Raw genomic sequence first — 25,279 nt, 5'->3', positions numbered from 1 at the left:
AAGACTTGTGAACTTCAACTCCCAGAATTTGCTGGCTGAGGAATTCTGGGAGTTGAAGTCCACAAGTCTTAAAGTTGCCAAGGTTGAGAACCCCTGCCCTAAAACAATAGAAAACAGTATCTATTTTTGCCAATTGTCACATGTTCCAGAAATCTGAAAGAGGAAGATTATACGAGGCAGGTTAAGCTATTTCCTAGGCCATTTATTTTACATTTTTGGTGGGTGAGGTGACAGCTTTGAGCAGTCATTCTAGGTCAGTGATGGCAAACCTTTTGGGCTTGGCATGCCAAAAATTCAGAAAACGCCTAAGGTGATTCTGCTGGCATGTCGTCATACCCTCTCCAAAACAAAAGAAACAACTGTTTACATATTAATTTATTTTATAAAATGTACAATCCAATCATGTGTTCAAGTGGTGTTCTCCTTCTATTGACAGGCCCCTGGGGCCTACCCAAGACAGCTCTGGGTCTTATGAGGGCCTTAGTTCTTGAAGCATCTTTGTAGAATGCTCTATCATGGCCTCTGGAGTCTCCTAAAACCATACCAAAGCATGTCCTATTCTCACACAATTCTTGGGGGGGGGTGTCCAGAGGTCACGTGAGAGCACAGTCCTTTCTTCTGTCTTCTGGAGGGGAAGTCTGGAGGTTCCATGAGAGCACTTACCCCGTTCTCACACAGCCTTCCCAAATTGTGCAAGAATGGGATGTGCTTTCAAGAATGATTGTTGGGGGTTGGTAAATGCTGGTAGGTCATCTGAAACATTGTGGGGAGTCACTTTTGACACCCATGTCATAGGTTTGTCATCGTTGTCACAGGCTCTTAATAGCATTCTGTCTCAGCATATTTAAGGCAGGCAATGGAGGCAGAAGGAGCAGGATCCTCCCTCATGCATCCCAGAAGGGGCAAGAACAATTTAGTCTCTCCACTAACCTTCCAGATGGAAACCAGGCAGCTCCAATTTCCTCTCCTTGTATCATTTGCTGAAGGGGATGTCAGCTGCAGCTGTCTAAGGCACCTGCTCTCTAATTTGACTGCTCCTCCCTGCACTCAAATTCCCTTCAATTCTCTCATAATGCATTTAAGGGTCAATTGAAGCAGTGCTGTTAAGGGACCCCCAGGACATTAAGAGATTTAAAAGAATGGTTGCAGGGACTGTGTTAGTTGGGAAAAAAATACTGAGGTTTTCTTTGATACTCGTAGTTATGCAAGCTTTCTACTTAATGCTTCATATAGATTAGCTTGTTGGCAGATAAGTAACCATTGATATGGATTTGGCACATTTGGGAATTGGACACAAAGGCTATCCATATGGGGAAAGCCTACATGTATGTTATAGGGGGAGGGAGTGATGTTGACAGCATCGTGACTATCATGCAAATAACAACTTATGTTTTTGCAACATATGCTATGATGCAAGGACACAGTTATGTCACTTGCCAAGTGGAGTCACAAATCCTCTCATTTTTATATTCTGGTTTGATGCATCTGATGGATGGAGCTCTCCAGCTAAAATTGGAAGTATAGCAGTTGTGGTTTTTCCTGTCCATTTTTCCCCTACTTTATTTTCCTCTTGATGATTAGGATTCGAGGTCTAGACAAGTGTGTGTAGATTTTTCATTAGCATTACAATAATGGAGCATCTTTCTAATATGAAAGGAGCAAACCCAAATCTGCCTTTGTCTTTTCCAATTACAGAGCAGGGATTGTGTTGAATATATTGTATCTGAATAAAACAAATATTCCTGTGAAAGGAAAGAGTGGAAATAGGTGTAATATTTATTCTGTGCATCAGTGTTGGCTTTTGTGAGTGTGAAGCCAAAGAGAATATAGGTTTTATAATAGCAAATCTTCCATATGTCTTGAAGTGCTAAATAAGTCTTTACTCTCCTTGACTTGTGATCATGAAAGTATTCCACACACTTTCTTGGATGTAAGGTAAAGGCTAAAGGAAGTTCTGTTTTTCTTTCTCTTCACTGAATTGTTCACCATTTATTTCTGGAAATGTGACTGACGTCAAGAGGAGGCTATAAATCTTTGTACACACCAGTGCTAGCAAGATGGCTTGAACCTTTTTGATCTAAGGACACAAGAGACTTGCGAAAATGAGGCCTTTTGGAAATGACTGGGAAATAGGAACAAACATTTCCACATCTGCTAGTATTGTGTATTGTCTGACAGTGTAAATATTTTGCAATGTAGGGTCTTGAGGTATAATACTGGAAACAGACTAACTTACATGTATTGGTTTCTCCCAAGGAATTCCTTTGAAATGCTACTAAGTTAGCAGCTGGAGTCTCTCCAAAAACTTATTTCCTCTTTAAATGATTGTCACAAGGTTCCTTAGTTTTGGACTAATCTTTTGCCTGGATTTATAATCTGCCTTTCAGTCATAAAATTAAGTGAAACTGTTATTTTCAGTGCCATTCAAGGTGGCTACCATTTCTTATTATCTTGTAGCAATAGATAATATTGCTCCAATTTGTCTTTTTAAAAATTAACTATTTTTAATTATTTCAAGCTGACTCAGTTCATAAGCAGCAGAGCTCAGATGGTGGTAGCTCTGCCCTTTATTCAAAAAGCCTGGTATTTCAAGGAAAGGCAACAATGACAGTGCTCGTAATGGAACACACACGTGTGTAGATGAGATAGAGACTATATGAGGTTCATCCATGTGTAAACACACAAGTGAGCAGAGAGGGGATAAAAGTCTCATATAACATTTCATGTTTGACCAAGTCCTCACTTCCTTGATGGCAAATCTTTATTGCAGTTCAGAATGCTTTCTTAAATTCTAGATGCATCTACAGTTGAAAAAAAAGTTTTGCTAAAAACAAAGCACCGTGAGGGAAATGGCAGGGCAATGTGGTAAGAGGACAAAAGTTTGAGTCAAAGAAAGGAAGGGGCCTTTATGGATTTTGCTTGATGGAACTGTCGGACACGGTTGTCATATGTACAAGCCAGGAAAGGTTTGATTGAAATTTAAGATCGCCAGCGGATTTTCTTGGATCTTAATCAATAGACACTTCAAAGAGCCAGCAAACATTTGAGTCCAGCTCAAGGTAGAAAGCATACAGTAATCCAATAGAGTCAGCAAGTCTTTGAAGGTGAGAATTGGGGTGATGGCTTGACTTTAGTTCATCTGCCATCTGTTGCAGAGGGGAATTTGTGTGTGAGGAACATATCCTTCTCAGTCCAAATCCTTTGTTTGCATATTTAAAAATGCAAAGATGTATGTCATTTTAAAGTATTTTGCAAAGGGGAATTTAGCTCAAAGGAATACTTTGGTTATATGTCGCCTTCTGAAATCCAAGGCTAAAATGAAACAAGCCATGTTAGTCCTATTTTGCATAACCCCAGCTAACTTGTGTGCTTGTTGAGCATTGTCTTTACTAATAGGTGAAACAATAAATTTTTCATTGCAATCATTTATGTCCTGGATACAATCTATGACTATAAGTAATGTTGATGCCAAAAAAGCCAACACAGTGCTAGGCTGCATTAACAGAGGGATAGAATCAAGAGCACATGAAGTATTAATAACACTTTACAATGGCTTGGTAAGGTGACACTTGGAATACTGCATTCAGTTTTGGTCACCACGATGTAAAAAAGATGTTGAGACTCTAGAAAGAGTACAGAGAAGAGCACAAAGATGATTAGGGGACTGGAGGCTAAAACATATAAGGAACAGCTGCTGGAATTGAGTATGTCTAGTTTAATGAAGAGAAGGACGAGGGGGGACATGATAGCAGTGTTCCAATATGTCAGGGGTTGCCACAAAGAAGAGGGAGTCAAGCTATTTTCCAAAGCGCCTGAAGGCAGGACAAGAAGCAATGGATGGAAACTAATCAAGGAGAGAAGCAACCTAGAACTAAGGAGAAACTTCCTGACAGTTAGAATAATTAACCAGTGGAACAAACTGCCTCCAGAAGCGGTGAATGCTCCAACACTAGAAGTTTTTAAAAAGAGACTGGACAGCCATTTATCCAAAATGGTATAGGGCCGGGGTAGGCAACTTTGGCTCTTTTATGACTCATGGACTTCATCTCTCAGAATTCCTGAGCCAGGAATTGCTGGCTCAGGAATTCCGGGAGTTGAAGTCCATGAGTCATAAAAGAGCCAAGATTTCCTACCCCTGGTATAGGGCTTCCTGCCTGAGCAGGGGGTTGGACTAGATGACCTCCAAGATCCCTTCCAACTTTATTATTATTGTTATTGTTATTATTATTATTGTTATTATAGTAATTTCAGATCTAAACCCAGATTTAGACACGTTATTTCAGAGTTGCGAAACTGGTATGATACAGTTGTTTTTCTAATTTTGATATCTCTTAATACAGGGCAAAAGTTGCCTGGAGTTTATTTTATTAGAGGCATCAGGTACTGAAAGTTTTTTGACAAATGGTAGCTTTTCAGAAAAAGCTTATAAAAAAAGTGGCTCTTGGCTTCTGGATGGCAGTTATAAGTACATTTATATTTTGCCCTTTGTCTTTAAAGCTACATCATAATTTCCTTCTTTCCATAAGCTACTCTTTCCAATCTTCAAACCCATAAATCACAAGTTCATTTTTCTTTTCTTTTTCTGCAAAAAGCCCATAAGGGATGTCCAGTCACTGATAAATGTAATTGTTTCTCTAATCAAGTTAATTTTGCCATCTCGCCTAGTTCTGTCATCTTCACCAATCTTTCCCCCATTGTGGGCATGTCAAAATCTTTCCATTTCTGCACATATAATAGTCTGACATATCATATATAAAAATATTGTTCCATGGCTCTTTCCTAATTGACTATCCATTAATCGCAACAGAAAAGTTTTGGTTTTAATAGAATGTTCATCTCTTAATAATTCTTTGTATATTATATGTATTTCAACCCAGAAATTTCTGACTTTTTTTTTTTTTACAGAGAATGCATCCTGAAACAATGGCACTTGGGTGTTAAGGTGGATGGTTTTTTGAATGAAAGGACAGTTGAATTAACTGCAAGGGCACATGACCTATTAGTTCTGCATTCATTGTATGAATGGCTTTTAGATGATTTGTCCCAAACATGTCTTTTCTTTCTGTAGCAGAACTCCCGCCACCTTACACTGCCATTGCTAGCCCAGATGCCAGTGGTGTTCCTGTAATAAATTGCCGTGTGTGCCAGTCACTAATCAATTTGGAAGGGAAGCTTCACCAACATGTGGTCAAGTGCACAGACTGCAATGAGGCTACGGTAAATGGGTTTACAAGTTTCTCACTCTATAACATGCTCTGTTGGATCTCTTTATAGTGGTCAAGAGTGCAACATGCCATTACAAGAATCACTTGTGTGAGGACAGCCATAGTTATATTTTTAGTAGGAAACAGTTGCTTCAGTGTTGTTTGGACTTGGAGTAGTAAGATTGGCTTTTGATCTTACTCTTCTTTGTGATAATAACTGATGTAAAATATATTTATGTATGTGTGTATCAGTTCTGTCTAGGGATGTATAAATCAAGGGTTTGGCTTTCCATTGATTTCATAGGAACTATGTTTGAAAGATCCAGCCTTTTGTTGCACCATAAAAGTAGTACCATAAGCTCTGCCGCTTTCCTATATATGTGAAATATTACAACATACATACAAAAGAATAGTGTTTTCGTTATTTCTCCCTAATCCCCTCCTCTTCTGATGTTTGTGGTTCAGTAATCTGATTAGGTCTTGAGTTATATCTCTTCTCCTGAGAGAGGAAGGAGTTTTAATTATGATAGATATTTTCTCTGGTAGCTACGATAGGAGACTGCTCAGATTGCAGGAACAATGGGTCACCAGATCCTTGCAGAAGGTAGGGGGAGAAAGTATATGTTGGGTTCATCAGATGTCTTCTATGTAGTACAGATGAATTTAGCTGAGGGAAAATGGGAAATTTTCTTCATTTGGAAGGATGCTACGTGAATTTGGGGGAAAGAAATAAGAAGGAATGGTTGGGGAATAGATTGTTCCTAAGAAAGAATGTTTTCAGTATGATTCAGAAAGAAGGGTGGTAATTAGCTTCAGTTGCTGCATGAGAATTTAAATTCTGTGAGTCAGACAGTCATTTCAGAAATGGCAAACATTATGGCCAATGATAATGCAAGTAGCCCTATTCTAGACCAGTATTAATTTGTTATGCTCTAAGATAATTAGTTAAATAATTAGTTAACCTTTGAATCTCTCTCTGTGTGTATCTGTGTGTGTACGTACACACATATCCACATAGTTTGTTCAAACTTTTTAGCAGAATAACCCTCCTTTACATCTGTTGCAAGTGCTTTCTTTTTCTTCTCATAATTGTATTAAAACATATTCTGTTAATTATCAAAGATAATTATTAGAATATTAGAAACTAATTTAAATCATTAGAAAGTCAACATCAAACATAAAACTATGTCATTTGAATCTGTATTGATTTTTGGTTGCAGTGAATATTTTATTTCTTATATTACATTGCTCCAAGATTTTATTACATCACACATGAATCTCTTTAGGAAGAAAAATAAGATACTGTTGATAGCAAAAGAATAGGATTGATGGAAATCAGATAAAGACCTACAATAGCTTTTTCAATGTTAATAGTCAAAAACAAATCATACCATCGTTTCTTAGCTCTTTTGCGCAAAGCTCCTTCTTTATAACAGTTTAGCATTTTGAAAGGTTCTTACATGTGATTGTTGGCATAGCCACCAATTTACCCATTTTGTATTCACTCCACTTCTGTTCAATATTTTCCCCAATATTGTCTGGCCAGCTGATTAAGGTTGTTTCAAGCCAAAAGCCAATTCACCAATTCTCGGAATTCTGCTTGCGCATTTCTCAAAATTGGCTCAACTTATGAAATTCTTTTGTTGAAGATGTTTATGTAATTTGATTCTGGGGAATCTTTAATAACTAAAAAAGAAATACTTTAACATTCAGGTTCTTGAGACCTTTATCTATAAAATTAAATAAGTAAACAACAATAGGATTCTGGTTTGTAGTAACAGCAATTTATGGCACCATCTCTGTTTATGTTATATATTGTGTTGTTTAATTGTATGATAACCATTCTTGGGTATATGTTAAAGAAAGTCTTGTATAGTCTCTAGGGAGGGTAGAAGAGGAGAATATAGACATTTTATTATAAATGCATACAGTAACAGCCACTGACACTTCTATATGTAACTTTGAATTTTAAACATAGTACCAGTAATTGGTATTAAATTGAAAGAAAAAATATGTTTTTTAACTTTTAACTCAAGTTGAATCATTTCCGTTGCTCTGTTTTAATCATTGTAAGTTCTTTTTTTTCTTTTGAGAATCAACATGTATGTGATTTTTTTTTCTTGTTTGTGTAGCCTATCAAAAACCCTCCTTCAGGGAAAAAGTATGTTAGATGTCCATGTAACTGTCTGCTTATCTGTAAGGATACATCACGGAGAATAGGATGTCCAAGACCCAATTGGTAAGAGCCACAAAAAATTTCAATCTGTGTCCTTAATATTATTTTGGTTGTTTTCATTGTTTTATTTCATATAAACTGTGACATTAGCCTAGGCAAGTCAAACAGATGTAAAGATAAATATTTATTAATGTCATTATCAAATATAGATTAATCAGAGGAGCAATGGGAAATTAATAATAATGACTCAGAAAAAAAGGAAGATGAGTATATTTTGTGTACATCCACTTTCTTTAATTATGAGAGAATGTGCATAATCTCTAATGGAAGGTATTCATGCTTTCATAGAAAATTCATAATTCTGTTGATTACACTATCATTGTTGGTGCTGATTACTTAATCTTAAATATATATATAGCTCCTGAACGACTTGGAGACCTGATATTGGGTCAAGATATCTGTTGAGTCATATAGATGATGTTAATTTACCTTTTTAAAGTAATCTACTAGAAGTTTCAGTTACATTGTACTGTTTATGTGTGTTTAATTTTTAATTTTATTTTATTTTTGTACTTCCCAACATTATAATGACTCTGGGCAGCTCAAATTCTAAAACAGAACTAAGTACAATAACATAAATTTTAAAAATACAATTAAAAAGCCCAACACATTGGAAATATGGACTATAGCATCAATACAAAAACAACAACATTAAAACAATCACTTCCCTTCCAACCTGCCCCAAGACCTAGAAAAGTCAAGTTTTTAAATCCTTCCTAAATGCCATCAGATTAAAAGTTGTCCAGGTCTGATTCCAAAGTATGTTTCTGATTTTACACAAATACACACACACAAACATATTTTACATTGTGTTTTGTTATGTTTTCATGCATTGATAGCTGACCATAATTATTATGTTGAGATAAGTATACATATAAATAATTTTAAATAAATAACAAGAACATGTATACCATTTCTGCTGCTTCCAAACCTTAGCAATATTCTAGGCCTATTCAGTAATAACTCTTGTTATTATGAAATGTACTTTATTTCAATCCAATTATTTTAGTAGAAGACCCACACAATGGCAATACATTGGGCATATCTCATCTCAGGTACTTATACATACAACTTCCAAATAACCTAAAAACAGACCATAGCAAAAAAATGTATTATTTAAATCAATTTCTTCCCTTTATATTTAATTGCTATTGCTAATCTTCCCTGATGCTTGTATTGCTTGCCATTTGCTGATTAATTTTATGATAAGAGGCATCAGTAATTGTTAGATTAGCTAGCTTGAGTTACAAACAGGTAGTTCTTGTTTAGGGACCACAACTGGAACTGGCAACTTGGTTATTAAGTGAAATGGCAACTGTGTTTACTATCTTACTTCAGCTTTTCTTTGCTTTACATAACTGAAAAGGTCATAAATGCAAAGATTGGTTGCAAAGTTACTTTTTTATCACTGTCATAACTGTGAACAGTCATAGTATGAGGCAATCACTAAAGGAGGGCTATCCATATAAAAAAAGACAGGATAAAAATATACTCATCATCATCTAAATCTGCCAAGATAAAACAAATTCTCTATAGGAATTTCAGTGCATCAAGATATCACAGATAAATAAATTGGGTTCTAAAAGCCTCATGCAATTTACAATTCAACATCTTGATCCCAGGAGTGAGATCAGCTCCATGCTCCCTGGCCTTCCGCAGGAGCTTAAATACCTGGCTCTGCCAGTTGGTTGGGGGCTCCAATTGGAGGGGGTTTCATATTGGGGCTGGTTGGTAGCTTAATAACAGATCCCACCCCCCATCCCCACTCATCCTACTTCCTCCCTTCTGTCCCATCTTTCAGTTAGGGTTGAGTATTTGTATTTTTATAGTATTTATTTGTATTGTCAATAGATTTTGTATAATTTTATTTTTTTAATTGTAAACCACTCTGAGTTACCCTAGGTGGCCAATAAATTTAATAAATTAATAAATAAATATAATGCCTTAGATCTTCAATCTACAAATACACAGATGCTCTACAAAGAGTGCCTCTCTGCTCCTCACACACAAATATGCTGAAGAAATTAATTCAAAGCAAAGGCTGGTCTCAGGCTGATAATATTTCAACTTCTTGTGATCTAGTGCAACCACGCTTAGCCATTTGAGCTCTTTCTGCTCAAAATTATACCTAATCCTGGAAGAAAGTCCTTGAAAGCAAACAATCCTTTACATCAGTGGTTCTCAACCTTTTTAATGCCGCGACCCCCAACCGGTAGTAAGTTGAGGACTACTCAACCGGTCGTAAGTCGAGGACTACCCAACCGGTCATAAGTCGAGGACTTTCCCTGCCTGGGAGTGCCGCACATGCGTGGTGCCGCCCCCTGCACCGGCCGAGGCGTAGCTGGCAAGCGGCAGAGATGGCGCAGGGTGACCACCGGCTGGGCCACCAGCTGGCCCAGCCCAAGGGAGGTAAGGCACCCGCCGGGCCCCACGCATGCCAGCAACCCTCCCTGCACCCGCCAGCCTCCCACCTCCCACCCCGGCCCTCTTTTACTTACATTTTTAGTAGTTGCTCAGCAGGGAGGGGTGGAAACTTCCAGACAGCTCGCCTTCGTTGCAGACAACTCGCAGCACCATTTGCAGAATGGGACTTTTGGCGGGCTCAGCAGGGCAGAGACAGCCTGGACAATTCCTATTGGCTTTTGAAAGCCAATAGAATTAGAATCTATTCAAGAGAGTCTATTCTATTGGCTTTCAAAAGCCAATAGAATAAAAGGGAGTAGTACAGCTAAGGAAAAGGGGAAAAAAATGGCGGACTGCGTTGTTTGGCAATTCCCATGAAATGGTCGTTCGACCCCAAATGGGATCACAACCCACAGGTTGAGAACCGCTGCTTTACATTAACCTAAGAAGTTGGGCTGAATGCATGTTCCATTGGAATGGAGCAACATTTGAAATATCATAAATAATTCCAGACTCAGGCATTATCTTTAAATTATTTTCTACAACACTGTTTATTTAGGCACAAATGAGGCCCACCATCCAATGTTGTATAGCTATTCTGATAGTAATGGACCAAAGATCCATTCCATTCTCAGCAAAGCAGTGGATACACTTGGTAGCACCAGTCCCCAGATGCCCTATTCATGTAGTAGCTGCAAGATCATTTTCCTTTAAATATCTTACTTCAGTTGACTCTTAAGTGGCCTGCTCTACATGGAACAGTAAGATTTCATAAAATATGTGCCATTAAAGTTGTATTTAATATACATGCTATTCAGAGCAGAGGTAATAAGAAATTAATAACTGAGTTATTTAAATGAACTCACTTTTCAGTTGCATTGTTATGAACAGTGTTCTTTATCTTTAATAGTTGATATGAAACAACTTGGTTCTGCAGTATTCATTATGCTTATCTAAAAAGCTTCATGCACAAATTTTGAATTGTGCAAAGTAATACCATATCATCTGCATATAGAACAAGTAATACACAGTGATATCAGGGTACTCGTCCGTAATTCGTTCTGGAAGATGTGATGGATACTAAAACAAGTACCAAGAAAACCACGTGACTTACCACGTGACCTGCTATTTCGGCTGAAATAATAGCGAGTCATGAGGCAGCCAACGTCAGCAGGTTCTTCCTGGCACTTTGAATACTGGGAGAAAGATGAGTGCCAGGACAAGATTTCTACTTCAAAACACAATCAAATACTAAATTTGACTAATTTTGAAATAGTCAAGTTTTGAAATAGTCAAGAAAAAGAGGAAAGCTCTTTTAAGATATTATTGAAGTAAAATCAGAATAGAAAAGGAGCCAGAATGCATCTCAGTCTTATTACCCTGTAAATCTATTACTATATTTACATTGAAAAATGCAAGATAAAATATATCTTGGGATAGTTACAATATTTTTCTATAAGGTTGTATAGTGTAATACACCAATTGAATGTTAACTGTCCTGCCTAAGTTTAGCTTACTTGTTGGCCATTACATTGTCCTCTACCTGCATAAGAATATGACTAATTGAGTACTAAACTGACTTAATTTCTAGAAAAAGGGGTTTGTTGTTCAAGTTACTGGTTAAATCTGGGAAATTAACTAGGCAAAAGTTTGATGGATTATTTCATTTCCTTTCTTATACTTTGGCATCATAACTAATCAAGTCCATCAACTTAAGGATATGAAAGCAGGAGGAAAGTTGGTAATATCTGGTAATTGATATTTATTACCTCAACAGCAATTACAGATAGTCCTTGACTTACAACTGCAGTTAAACCCAACATTTCTATTGTTAAGTGAGACATTTATTAAGTGAGCTTTGCTCGATTTTACGATTTTTTTGCCACAGTTGTTAAGCAAGTTACTGCAGTTGATAAGTTAGTAACCTTCTTGTTAAATAAATCTGGCTTCCCCATTGATTTTGCTTGTCAGAAGGTTGCAAAAGGTGATCCTGTGATCTTGGGACACTGCAAGTATCATGAATATGAACGAGCATCTGAATTTTGATCACATGATCATGGGGATGAGGCAAAGATTGTAACTGTGAAAAATGGTTGAGTCATTTTTTTTCAGTGCTGTTGTAACTTTGAATGGTCTCTAAATGAACTGTTTTAAATCAAGGACTACCTGTATATTGAGTTAATGTACACATGGGATGAGCTTGAAAACTACATACTAGATATGATATTAATAATGCTGTAGTTATTTCTGGAAACTTTAATGCTAGATTAGGCCTAAATGATGAAACTCTTTATATTTGCTTTAATCCCATTTGCCCAAGAGTTTAATCCACCTTCTGTTTCACTGATCCAGAGATAGGTGGATTAATCAAGGAGATAGATCACTAAGTTCGATTTAACCATCTTTAGTCTGTAGAAGAGGATGATAAAGTAGAAGCACGCACACACATGTGCAAACATGGTACCAGCATTATTGATTGCATTAAAATGAATCCCACATTTATCCCAAAGATGCTTTTTCACAAGGCAACAGGACATTCTTGTTTTTCTTTAAAGACGTTTCGCTTCTCATCCAAGAAGCTTCTTCAGGTCTGACTGGATGTTGGGGAATGGAAAGATTTATACTCCATTCCCACCATCCAGTCAGAGCTGAAGAAGCTTCTTGGATGAGAAGCAAAAGATCTTCAAAGAAAAACAAGGAAGTCCAGTTATCCCAGCATCTTTGGATAACTATGACCTGGATGACTGAGAATCTCCATAGACAATCCCACATTTAATTAATAAAATGCTTTCTTAAAATTGATACCAAACCAATAGATATCGCTCTCCTTTTATTGTTTCATTATCAGTTTCTAATGGTCCAATACATTGTTTGCAGCAATACTAATCAATCAAGAATCCTATGAATTACAATTTTGAAATAAGATGTTTTAGAAAACTGGACAGGGTAATCGTGCAGGGTTTTTTTTCTCAATCTTAACTAAAGGAATCTCTAACTTTCGAAAAAGATACTACTGAAGTATTGTTTACTTTCCAGTGAATAATTATAAATACAATCAGGATATTGGCCTTACTATCTCCATTGCAGAAAATGCAGTGCATGCAATCAGTTCAGAATTTATAGTAATTTTTCTGAAGTATACTAAGGCCACCATGAGTTTGGCTTTGAGCTGTGAGTGGTTTGGACCTGACTACAGTACCCTTGGTTTCTGAATAGTATTCAACTCCAAACTTAAATCTTTTAGATCAGATATGTCAAACTCGTGACGTCACGTGACGTTGCGTGACATATTGGAACTTTTTCCTGATTGCCGGCAATGGAGTGGACACGGTTTCCTCGTGACGCATCCGGCCCATGGGCCGGCAGTTTGACACTCCTGTTCTAGATGATACTTTAAGTTCTTTTGCTGAATTGCTTAACTTCTGTAACTGCTAAAACCAGACTTCTCTATTAATCAGTTATCAAGAAATTGGATTTTAAGTTATTTCAATAAACCATGGATCAGAGTAATGAATTCTTCATAGTTACTTTAGGCTTTATGGCTACTTGAATTATAAGGATGATAGTTTACAGAGATGATTAAGACTTCAAGGCAGCGCAGTCAGGTTACATAAAATTTCAGTTCTCAAAGCAGTTTGACCATGGAAATAATTACTGTGAGAACTCCCCAAATGTGTTCAAGCTGAGGCTAAGTAGCAACTGTCTGAAATGGTTTAATTAGGAGTCCTGCATTGTGCCAGATGTTTCAGACTTTACAGATGGAATGGTCTGTTCCTAATTTGCCCTGGTTTCAATATGTACACTTTTAATTTTATGACATTTTAAAATTCATTTGAAGAGAAGCCTATATTTCAAAACTTTGATTATTTTACAGGGATTGATACCAGTTTACTTGACTGCCTTTGTGTTTGGTACTGGAATTTGGCAAATACAACTTAGCCAATGATTTTTCTTTGTAAAAGGGATACTAGATGATGAAAGAGTCTTTTTCTCTCTTTTTTTCTGAAATGGTATGACATATTACTTCTGACAGTAGACGCATCATTAATCTCGGTCCAGTTATGCTGATTCCAGAAGAGCAGCCAGCGCAGCCTGCAATACCTGTTCAGCCAGAAGGCACCAGAGTAGTGTGTGGACACTGTGGAAATACATTTCTAGTGAGTACAGTCACAATGAAACAAAAAGAGGATCAAATTAATTAATTGGATATAATATTCAAACAAGTCTGAGGTTTTTTAATCTTTTATCATACTTGATTTTACCATAGCAAGTTCATTTACAAGCTGGCCCCATGATAAAATGTAAGCTTTACAGCAAACCATTTAAGAGGTTTTTTTTTGTTCTAAATAATTAATGTAATAGTTAATATGAAATATTTATTGCTAATTATTAGAATATATATTTTGCATGGACACCTGGGACTAAACCTGAAACTTGAATCTCCAATTACAAGAAGATGAACAGGTAGTCCTCGGCTTACAACCAGATACTTAGCAACTGTTCAAAGTTATGAGGGACCTCCCTGGGGTTACTTCCAACCTGGATTCAAAGTTCTGATGCCCTCCCTCTGCAGTCATGTGATTTCACTTTGCGTGCCGAGCAACTGGCTCTTTTCAACATCCTGTGGTCACATGACTGCATTTTACTTCTGGTTTGGCATTTGCTGCAGGATTTGGTAAAACTGGCCCATAGCGAACAAAGGACTTACTTAACAACTGCCACAAAAAAATTGTAAAATCACATTAGTCTCATGGGTGACGCGATTGTTACAACTTACGACCGTGTTAGGCAGGCTCCCTTACAGTCGTAACTCAAGGACTACCTGTAATACATGACAGCTACAGTAGACAACACAGCACTATTAGCTAACCATTTGAATGAAAAGCCAATTAATTTTCTTAATCATGCCATGATTTTGTTGATAGTTATAATTATATAACTATACATTTATAGTTAGAAATAAAAAAATATTTAAAAATACTATTTTCTATGGGCATCATTAATCTCTGTCTCTCTTCTCTCTGTCTCTCTCTCTGATTATATATAGATAAAATCATAATCATGAAATACTTTTTTTTTTTTTATTGAAAATTTTTACATTTTACAAAAACAAATCCCCTTCCCATACCCCCCCCCTACCTCACCCCCTCCCCTTCCCAACCTCCCAAACCCTCCCCTGGACTTCCCAGAGCTGAGTACAGGCTTAATTAAAAAAAAAACTTAAAACACTTTTAAAACCTAAACAAATTTAAATACAATCATCATTCTATATAAACTCCCTCCAAAAACACAAATTTAAACATTACTTTCTTTGAATATCTATATCTATAGTATAAAATCTAATTTCTCCCTCTTTCTTTATCCTAAAACGAAAAAATAAACATACAAATCTTTGTTATACCATTAAAGCTAAATACTCTTAAAGAACTTAAAGTAAGTACATATTTCCTTCAATCTTCATAATCTTCTCTCCTATCCAAAAAGAAAAAAACTTAAAAAACCTATAAGTCCTAAACAAATCTAAGCACATTTAATTAAACAAATTATTTTCTCTTAAAAATATTAATAATAATATTTAAAAACTAGAAACACTTTTAAATCCTAAACAAATCTAAATACAATCATCATTCTATATAAACTCCCTCCAAAACCACAAATTTAAACATTACTTTCTTTCCTAAACAAATCTAAACATTTAATTAAACAAATTATTTTCTCTTAAAAATATTAATAATATTTAAAAACCAAATTTAAGCATACTTAAAACTTGAACAAGTTATACTCCCTTCAAAACACAAATTTAAACATTACTTAAAATTTAAAACATTAGAATCCCCTCACTAAAATAAGCAAATTATAATCCCTTCAAAACATAAATTTAAACAATATTATCATTAAAGGTTCAAAACTTAAAACAACAAAATTAATAAACACATTAAACATTTCAATCTTCACCAATAACAAATTCCATCCGTAAGAAACTGCATCCTTATCAGTCTCAATTATATTAGTATTATTAATTATTCACATTCCAGTTTTTTCCATTCTCCATTCTTCCATTCTTCCATTTCCCTTCTCCATTCTTGTATCAAACTCGTAAGAAATGCTGCAAGTTCTGCCTTAGGAGACTGCTCCAAAATTCCTGAATCTCCCATCGACTCCGAAGCCAATAAGGGTTCCTTGAATTCCTCCTTGTATTGGTCTTTACAATTGTAAGTTGTACAAGTTATCCTCTGCCCGTTCCTCTCTTGTTGATGCCCCTCAAACTGAGATTTCCCAATTTCCATTTCAGGCAGCAATTCCACCCTTAAAGATTGCTCGAAAGACTTGGTAGGTCTAACATCTCCCAGAGATTCAGAAACCACTGAGTATGAAACTTCCTTAACCTTCTTCTGTTGCTGCTTTTCTTTGGAATTGTATACTGCACAAGTTGTCTTCTGCTCCTCAACCTGGACTTGTTGAGGCCTCTCACACAAAGATTCTCCAGTTTTCATAAATATAGGCTCTTCAAACTGTGATTCTACATTCTTTTCTTCCAAAGCTTTAAACTTAGTAGATGGCGATGCACATACCCCCAGGACCGAAGTATAAAAGTCTTTTGCTTGAGAAACAGTATTAAGTCTATAACATGTCCCCAGGTAATTCACCACCATTCCAGTCGGAACATCCCATCTGAATAAAATTTTTCTCTTTTTAAGTTCATTTGCTAGAAAAGCAAACTCCTTTCTTCTTCTTAAAATTTTAGATGGGATCTCCTTAAAAATTATAACATCTTGTGAAGCAATTTGAAATCTCTTCTTATAATAGGCTTGCACAATTTCATTGCGTAAAGATCTTTTACCAAAGTAAATTACCACATCTCTTGGCAGATTCTTCTGTGCTGCCACCACAGAGTTAACCCTAAATAATTTTTCAATTTCACTAAGTATTCCCTCTTTTTCTTTATTCAAAATCAATGCAAAGTCCTTTGCAACCATCTCCTTCAGATCTCCTTGCAAAGACTCTCCCAGGCCTCTAATTCTTAAGGCATATTCCATTTGTCCATATTGAAGCATAAGAATCTCATTTTCCATTTCTTTTTCCATACTTTCAATTTTCCCCTCCATTATGTCCACTTTTTCAGCTACCTCTTCCACATGGGAGTTCACCTTTTCAAGAACAGAAGCAACACCTTCTAAAGCCAAAACAAAATCTTGTCTCAAGATCTTATTGTTTTCCTCTAAAATCTTTTTCATTTCTGCCCTAATTTGAATTATAACATCTCCCATCATGTCTTGCAAATCCTTCATAGTTATTAGCTGACCCCCAGAAGAGGGTGAAACTGTTGATTTAGAAGCTGTAGAAATCCCTGGACGCTTTGGAGCCATCTTAAAGAAAAACCTTTAGTCCTTCTTAAAAAATTATAAAAATTCCTTCAAAAATCATAACTCCCTCCAAAGAGTTATAATAAAAAGAAAAAAAGGGAAGAAAAAAAAAAGAGAAAAGGAATTAAAAAAAAGCTTTACTCCTTCTTAAAAATTACAAAAATTAAACAGAAAAAAGTCCTTCAAAAAAGGGTCATTACAATAAAAAGAAGAGAGTTCAAAGAGAAAAAAAAAAGGGAGAAGAAAAAAAAATAATTAAATAGAAAAAGTCCGTTCCAAGAAAAATACTTAGAGATACCAAAAACAACCATTCCAATCATAAGGAAATAAAAAGAGAAAGGGAAAGGAAAGAAAGAGAAACACCAAAAAGCCTGCCGGTCAGCATTCTAACTTCCAGAAAAAAAAACACCGAGGGATTTGCCGATCGCCATTTTACTTTCCCTTTCAACAAAGAAAGAAAAATAAAAAGAGAGAATAAAAATAGAAACAAGTCTTAAAACTTAAAATCCAAATAAGTCAAAGAAAGCAAAAACTAAATCCTCTACTCAGCTCTGTCCGTTTATAAAAAAAAAAACTCACCAGTTCTCTTTAAGCACGGAGGTGTTTGCAGCGGCTCGTTTTGTCCCTGAGGACAAAAACAGCTGGGAAGCGGAGACAAGTCTGAACTCCGTGGGAGCACTCCTTTCACCCCCCCAAAAAAACTTGGGGGGTGCAAAAGAGGCTCTACCACTATTCAGACACTCTCTACCCCCCCCCTTTGCCCGGGAGGGGGATTTTGAACCGCTGAACAGCTGATGTCTGCTGTTCATAGCGGTTCTTACACTTACCCAGGAGAGACGGCTACAAAGTAGCCGCCATCGCGTGCGCAAAATCCACCGGAAGTCTGAATCATGAAATACTTTTAATATTACAATTATTAGTACTGAAAAGTGGTACCACTGTTCTTGAATAATATACAGAGGCCTGTAACTAGCAAGTCATGGGAAATTATTTTACATAGAAATCCCAAACCACAAAGCATGGAGCTATTGCCTGCAACAGAGCATTGCAGTGACGAAAGAAAACAAGGAATAAAAGTCATGAGAAGTAAACTATTTTGCTGTGATCCCCATGACATTTAATGTGAAGCAAAATAAGTATTTTTCATGCTGGCATTTTTTTCAACCCAGTTTTTTTTATTGCAGTGGATGGAACTGAGATTCAACACATTGGCAAAGTGCCCACATTGCAAAAAAATGTAAGTTCCAACGAATACGTCTATAAATCCTAGTATTTATGGATGCAATTCTATTCCAAATATTAGTTCTCAATAAATGTGTGTTATCCTTTTTTAAAAAAAACATTTACAGTGTTTACATTGTCAACTGTCATTTTCATTTTTAACTTTTGCAAGTCAAAATCTTGCAAACTTTCTTCATTGTAAATGCTTTGTATACAGTAGTTACTTTCAAATAAAATGGTAAAAACAATTTAGTTTTTCTTCTGTTAGCTTTCTATTTAATTTTCTATCTAAGCATCTATCTTGTGATAAACTTGAGTGATGCATGTACAATTTATAGTAGGCTGGATTTTCACTTTTTAAAAAAAGTTCAAAGCACATGAATTACTACATAGAATTGCACTCTAGCAGATAGATCTGGTTGAGGCTAGTCTTCATATGAGCTTTGAATGAGATACTTCAAATCTGAGTTGTAAATACATGCTACCATATACATTTTAGAATGAAAATCTTACTGCCTTTTTGTATTTAGAATCAGAATATAAAGTTGAGGTTGACTCAGCCTTCCATCTTTCCGAGGTCGGTAAAATGAGGACCCAGATTGTTGGGAGCCATATGCTGACTCTGTAAACCACTTAGAGAGGGCTGTAAAGCACTGTGAAGCTGTATATAAGTCTGCTATTGCTATTGCTATTGCTATTGAGAAAAATAATACAAATCAGGTTTTACCACCCAGTAAAAATGCTTGAATCATATACACTGTCTAAATGTTAATAGTAACAAAGCAAAATTTGTCTATAAAAAGTGTCAAACATAGGAGTTCGAAAAAAATTAAAAGTATCTTGTGATAGAAATAGCATTTATTCTTTCTTTTTCAACAGTGGGAACTCTTAGAGAACAGATTAAAGGCCTCAATTAACAGTGACCAAGTAATGCTTTCTCTTCTGCTTGAAAGTAGAACATTTAAAACAGGCTAAGTCAATCAGTTTAAAGACATTCCACCAAGATTTAAGGAGGAAAATCTAATCACAAGTTGAGCACATGGGTCTTTTTTGTTGAAATCAGCCTTAGAGCTTTTGGGTAATCATATGATCGCTTACTGTTCCTACAAATATTTTGGAATGTCTGTAACTAAACAAACAATTAGAATTGTGAAATGAAATATTTTTCACAGTAGTCACAGAACATGGTGCGACTTTGAACCCCAAAGAGTTTAAACTGCAGTTTTATCTTGTACGTTTATTCAGTGAACCTTCAAAATCATTGTATCAATCTATGTTTAATTCTGGCTATGAAATATTGTGTATTTTCAGTTCTTCTGTAGGATGTGCGCTCCCACGAAGACGGTGCTGTGCATATATCACAATTGGAATGATATTTATCTTCATTGGTGTTGGATTAACTGTAAGTAGTATTAGTGTTGGTTTTTAATATTGAATCAGACACATGGTACTCCTTCAACTAGTGTCTTATCAAATGTTTGCAAATCAGTTCTGCCCCCCAAAAATCTAGAAAATGTCAAAATACAAGATTTTCCCTGTAGATAATAAATTAGCATTCATGGCCCAGATGACAAGTAGTCCTCAACTTATGACTGTTAGCTAGTTGGCAAAACTATGGCTGTAGTGAACCACTGGTTTCCTTTAGGGCTGTGGCATTTTTCTTAATGACTGCAGTGATTTGTTTAACAACAGCCACAAAAAAGTTATAAAATCAGCTTGGCCAATGGTTCTATAATGATCATAACTTTGAAGATTACTTGTACATGAAATACAGTGGGGCAAAAAAATATTGAGACAGCCACCAATTGTGCAAGTTCTCCCACTTAAAAAGATGAGAGAGGCCTGTAATTGTCGTCATAGGTAGAGCTCAACTATGAGAGACAAACTGAGAAAACAAATCCAGACAATCACATTGTCTGATTTCGAAAGAATTTATTTGCAAATTATGATGGAAAATAAGTATTTGGTCACCTACAAACAAGCAAGATTTCTGGCTCTCATAGACCTGTAACTTCTTCTTTAAGAGGCTCTTCTGTCCTCCACTCATTACCTATATTAATGGCACCTGTTTGAACTTGTTATCAGTATAAAAGACACTTGTCCACAACCTCAAACAGTCACACTCCAAACTCCACTATGGTGAAGACCAAAGAGCTGTCGAAGGACACTAGAAACAAAATTGCAGACCTGCACCAGGCTGAGAAGACTGAATCTGCAATAGGCAAGCAGCTTGGTGTGAAGAAATCAACTGTGGGAGCAATAATTAGAAAATGGAAGACATATAAGACCACTGATAATCTCCCTCGATCTGGGGCTCCACGCAAGATCTCACCCCGTGGGGTCAACATGATCACAAGAACAGTGAGCAAAAATCCCAGAACCACACGGTGGGACCTAGTGAATGACCTGCAGAGAGCTAGGACCAACGTAACAAAGGCAACCATCAGTAACACACTACGCCACCAGGGACTCAGATCCTGCAGTGCCAGACGTGTCCCCCTGCTTAAGCCAGTACATGTTCGGACCCGTCTGAAGTTTTCTAGAGAGCATTTGGATGATCCAGAAGAGGATTGGGAGAATGTCATATGGTCAGATGAAACCAAAGTAGAACTGTTTGGTAGAAACACAACTCGTGTTTGGAGGAGAGAAAATGCTGAGTTGCATCCAAAGAACACCATACCTACTGTGAAGCATGGGGGTGGCAACATCATGCTGTTTCTCTGCAAGGGGACCAGAACGACTGATCCGTGTATAAGAAAGAATGAATAGGGCCATGTATCGTGAGATTTTGAGTGCAAATCTCCTTCCATCAGCAAGGGCACTGAAGATGAAACGTGGCTGGGTCTTTCAGCATGACAATGATCCCAAACACACTGCCCAGGCAACGAAAGAATGGCTTCGTAAGAAGCATTTTAAGGTCCTGGAGTGGCCTAGCCAGTCTCTAGATCTCAACCCGATAGAAAACCTTTGGAGGGAATTGAAAGTCAGTGTTGCCCAGCGACAGCCCCAAAACATCACTGCTCTAGAGGAGATCTGCATGGAGGAATGGGCCAACATACCAGCAACAGTGTGTGCTAACCTTGTGAAGACTTACAGAAAACGTTTGATCTCTGTCATTGCCAACAAAGGATATATAACAAAGTATTGAAATGAACTTTTTATATTGACCAAATACTTATTTTCCACCATAATTTGCAAATAAACTCTTTCCAAATCAGACAATGTGATTGTCTGGATTTATTTTCTCATTTTGTCTCTCATAGTTGAGGTCTACCTATGATGACAATTACAGGCCTCTCTCATCTTTTTAAGTCGGAGAACTAGCACAATTGGTGGCTGATTCAATACTTTTTTGCCCCACTGTAGAAATTGTTCTGTGTCTTATTGGTTGTGGTCCAACTAGATCTTTAATGGGCCTGACAGTGTCAAATAGGAAAGGATGCTGCCTTCACACTGGGCTGGCTTATGTTCCCCACACAGCCCAAACACCACAAGACAAATTTGCACAAAACAATCATCCATCAAAAATTAAATGCAATAATTTCATGCAGTGAGAGCAACTTTCCATGTTATCCAGAAGGGCCTTGCTTTTCTTTTTAGCAGGGAAGAAGTTTTAATATAGGTATTAAAATTTTAATTACAAGGAAAGATGTTTTTACAAAATCCTTTTGTTAGTTTAGATGATTTATTCTGTATTTTGCATGTAGAAACACTATTTTTCCTTGCTAATTTCTGCAAGAAAAAAGTGTTGTACAGAAGAATATGGTTCCTGGCTTCCCTAGCTTTTGGTTCTGATGAGAAATATTAGCTATTCTCAAGTATGGATACACACACACAGATACCGAGTACCTGAATTTTGATCACATGATCGTGGGGATGCTGCAAGGATTGTAAGTACGAGGACCTCTTTTTTCAGTGCCATTGTAACTTTGAATGGTCAATAAAGAAATGGATGTATGTCAAGGACTACCTATATAATTGTTATCAGAAATGGTTAGAAGTCAGGCTGCTTTAATCTCAGATTTTGAGAGTTTGTCAGTTAAATAAAAAACTACTCCAAAACTTGGTATTGTACTGTATATTAACTACATTTTCCCACATGTGTTTCTTTTTAAAGGTTGGTACCCAGGATTTTGCTAGAACATTTCATGCCACTTATGTTTCATGGGCTGTTGCTTACCTCTTTGGCTTAGTGTGCTTGGTTCGAGCCTGCTATTGGGGAGCTGTAAAAGTCAGTTATCCAGAACACAGTTTTGCATAGACTTCTAATAGTATCTTATTGGAAAATGGAGATTTCTAGAGAATCTGGTGGCTATAGGAGCCGAATAATGTAAACAGTTTTCTTATTAAATGTTTCTGTTTTGTTACTAAAGTTTTAAGGCTGGGGATCCTTTTAAGAACAAATGTTCATTGCACTACATTATATGCAAATAGTTTGTTTTGCTGCTAGATTCCCAAACTCTGAATACTAAAGCTTTGTTTACACAATTGTACATCTGTCTTAAAAGAACTGCAGAATTCAATTTCAATTTATAGTATTTTGTTTTCAGTATTAAATGTGCTTGTGCCATTTGGGGATGAATATGTAAAAGCGAGAAATATTTATAGGTGTTTCTACAAGTGCTTCACATTTGTATGTACACTTTTAAAACTGTCAAAGCAACTTGCTTGAGGATGTTAAGCAATAAATATTTTGCTTGAAATGCTTAGTTTAACTTTCACCTAAGATCAGCGTGACCTTAAAGAGTGTGCATCATTTTCAAAAAAGTGGAGTTTTTCTTAGGGGTATACTATCCTTTCAGATTTCCAGTTTGAGAAATACAGTATTTTAGTAGGCTACCTAAAGAAAAAAGTTAATTTACCCTCTACTGAAATTCAACTTGAATATTCTTTTTTTTTTATTCTTGTATTTTTTTTAAACATCCAAAGCCATGGTTGGATTTCTGGAACTTCCCTCTGGTTATTTGTAAGAGTTCCTTAACAGGGTCTAAATAAGGGAAGTATTTGATATGACTTGTTTTATACATTTAGATGATTTTAGAGTGATCTTGGGCTATGTCTTAGTTGTTTAGATTGGTCATTTATTTTCCATAATGGGAGAGTAACTCTCCAGTCATTATAAAGGGACATATTTATAGCTTAACTCAGCTAATAGGAAATTAAATAGAGCAAACAAGTTATTCTAATCATTCCATCAATATGTAGCTGGTTGGTACAGTATTAAAAACTAATCAAGTGCTAAATGATAGAATAAAAATTTTTTTTTCATGACTTGTTCAAATAGAATATTGGGACCAGTTATTGCACTGACCAACTTTGAGGTTTTACAGAATGTGGGTTTTTTTAAAAAAAAAAAAAAAATCAGAGGGAATACCCTGAGCTTTAGATTATAGTAGTCCTTAGACAATGGGAATCAAGAAAGTAGATTAAAGTGGATATTCTAGGATTATATTATATATATAATAACCCTGATAAAGAACAAAGTAATACTTGGCTGAGGATTTGGAGCACAAAAAAAATCCTAAATGTACATGGAAGTTGTCTTTGTATAATGTTAAATGTACAAAACCAGTAGCTCAGGTTTATCATGTACCTTTTAAAATATACTAATAAAGATGATTATTGAAAATGAATGTTTTTGCTCTCATCAGTGTCTGAAATTCATATTGCTCAAGGTATTTTCTAGCAAGTACTCAAGTCAACAAAGAACATTTAAGTATATATGTATTATGTATGTATTTATTTCATTTTCATTCCGATTTTTTTTAAATACTGTAATTCACAGAAGTGTTTTTTTTAAAATAGATATTTGGAGGATTTCTGCTCAAATTTCTGAAATGTGACTCATCTAGTCTCCTCTATTTGGATGTGCGGAAATTCTCAAGACCCTGTAGTCTAGTGATAATTTTTGGTTCGACTTACCTTGCTCTTTGGAACAGTACAGGAAATGCCGCCATTGCTCTCTTTAGCTCAGGAATTCTCTGAACCTAGGGGTCCACCTCTTCTTGGCTTCCCTATTTTTGAGTCAGCGAATAGTATGGCCATCTCTCTCTCTCCCACCCATCCCTCTCCCTTATCATAAACTCGGATCGCATGCAAATTCCCTTCCCGGCAAGGGCCTTTCCTCCCACTGGCAAAAGAGCAATCGGGGAAAGCCCCCTGTGCCGTCTCGTTCTGGGAAATCTTTCTTCCCGTGCCCAGCAGCTACCAAAGTGACCCTTACATAATCCTCAATTACGCTTGTGAGTTTCCTTTCCATCCCACCCAACGTGGTCCTGAGGTAGGAAAAAGGCCCCCGGCTTCCCCTTCTGCTAGCATTCCCGACTGCAATGGAAGCTGCCCGGAGAGGGAGCAGAAGCAGTGAGAGAAGGCAGCTGGGTCTACCAGACCGATCGACGAACAGGAGAGAAGCTTCTCAGATTCACATATATAGACAAAGATGTCTATGTGGGATGTATTGGTGCATAAGTGTGTGGTGATGGAGGTGGGGAATGTCGGTGTGTTTACGCGTGCATATCTGTGCGTGTGAGAATTTGGGGAAACGACGCCTCTGTCCAAACCGCTCGCTTTAGAAGAAAATGCGAAGCTGATTCCGAGTTCTACTTGCTGGGTTCTGATCGCCTCCAAGCAAAACGCAAATCTCGTGTGTTTCTGGGAATACATCTTGAATACCAAGAAATCAAACAAGATTTGCAGGATTCAGGATTATTATTTTTCGATCTCCCCCAAACCCCCGTTAAAAGTGACTGCTGATAAATTTCTCCCATCAAGGTAGCGAGCAACACCTTGTTTTGCAGGCAAGATCTTAACTATCTATTGAGATACAGCACAGTACCATCTCTGTCTAGTTT

The 25,279-nt window shown here is 36.6% G+C and overlaps 1 protein-coding gene across 2 annotated transcripts in view; it reads left to right on the top strand.

The window, feature by feature from the left end:
• PIP4P2 (phosphatidylinositol-4,5-bisphosphate 4-phosphatase 2) overlaps positions 1–24,057 on the top strand; it is a 30,376-nt gene extending 6,319 nt beyond the window's left edge. Inside the window, exons 2-7 of one of the 2 annotated variants that reach the window (XM_039353952.1) lie at positions 5,072–5,217; positions 7,337–7,443; positions 13,877–14,000; positions 18,392–18,444; positions 19,740–19,830; positions 22,546–24,057. In XM_039353952.1, coding sequence (XP_039209886.1) covers positions 5,072–5,217; positions 7,337–7,443; positions 13,877–14,000; positions 18,392–18,444; positions 19,740–19,830; positions 22,546–22,689 — 665 coding nt within the window. In that variant the 3' untranslated portion in view covers positions 22,690–24,057. Of the gene's footprint in view, positions 1–5,068; positions 5,218–7,336; positions 7,444–13,876; positions 14,001–18,391; positions 18,445–19,739; positions 19,831–22,545 lie in introns of both variants that reach the window. The other variant, XM_039353951.1, reaches the window with a different exon arrangement.
• The last annotated feature ends 1,222 nt before the right edge of the window (positions 24,058–25,279 follow it).

The sequence above is a fragment of the Crotalus tigris genome, unplaced genomic scaffold (genome assembly GCF_016545835.1).
Source record: "Crotalus tigris isolate CLP2741 ecotype Arizona unplaced genomic scaffold, ASM1654583v1 scf7180000018541.849907, whole genome shotgun sequence".
In the NCBI taxonomy this organism is placed as follows: Eukaryota; Metazoa; Chordata; class Lepidosauria; order Squamata; family Viperidae; genus Crotalus; species Crotalus tigris.
This window is presented reverse-complemented; position numbering and strand designations above follow the sequence as displayed.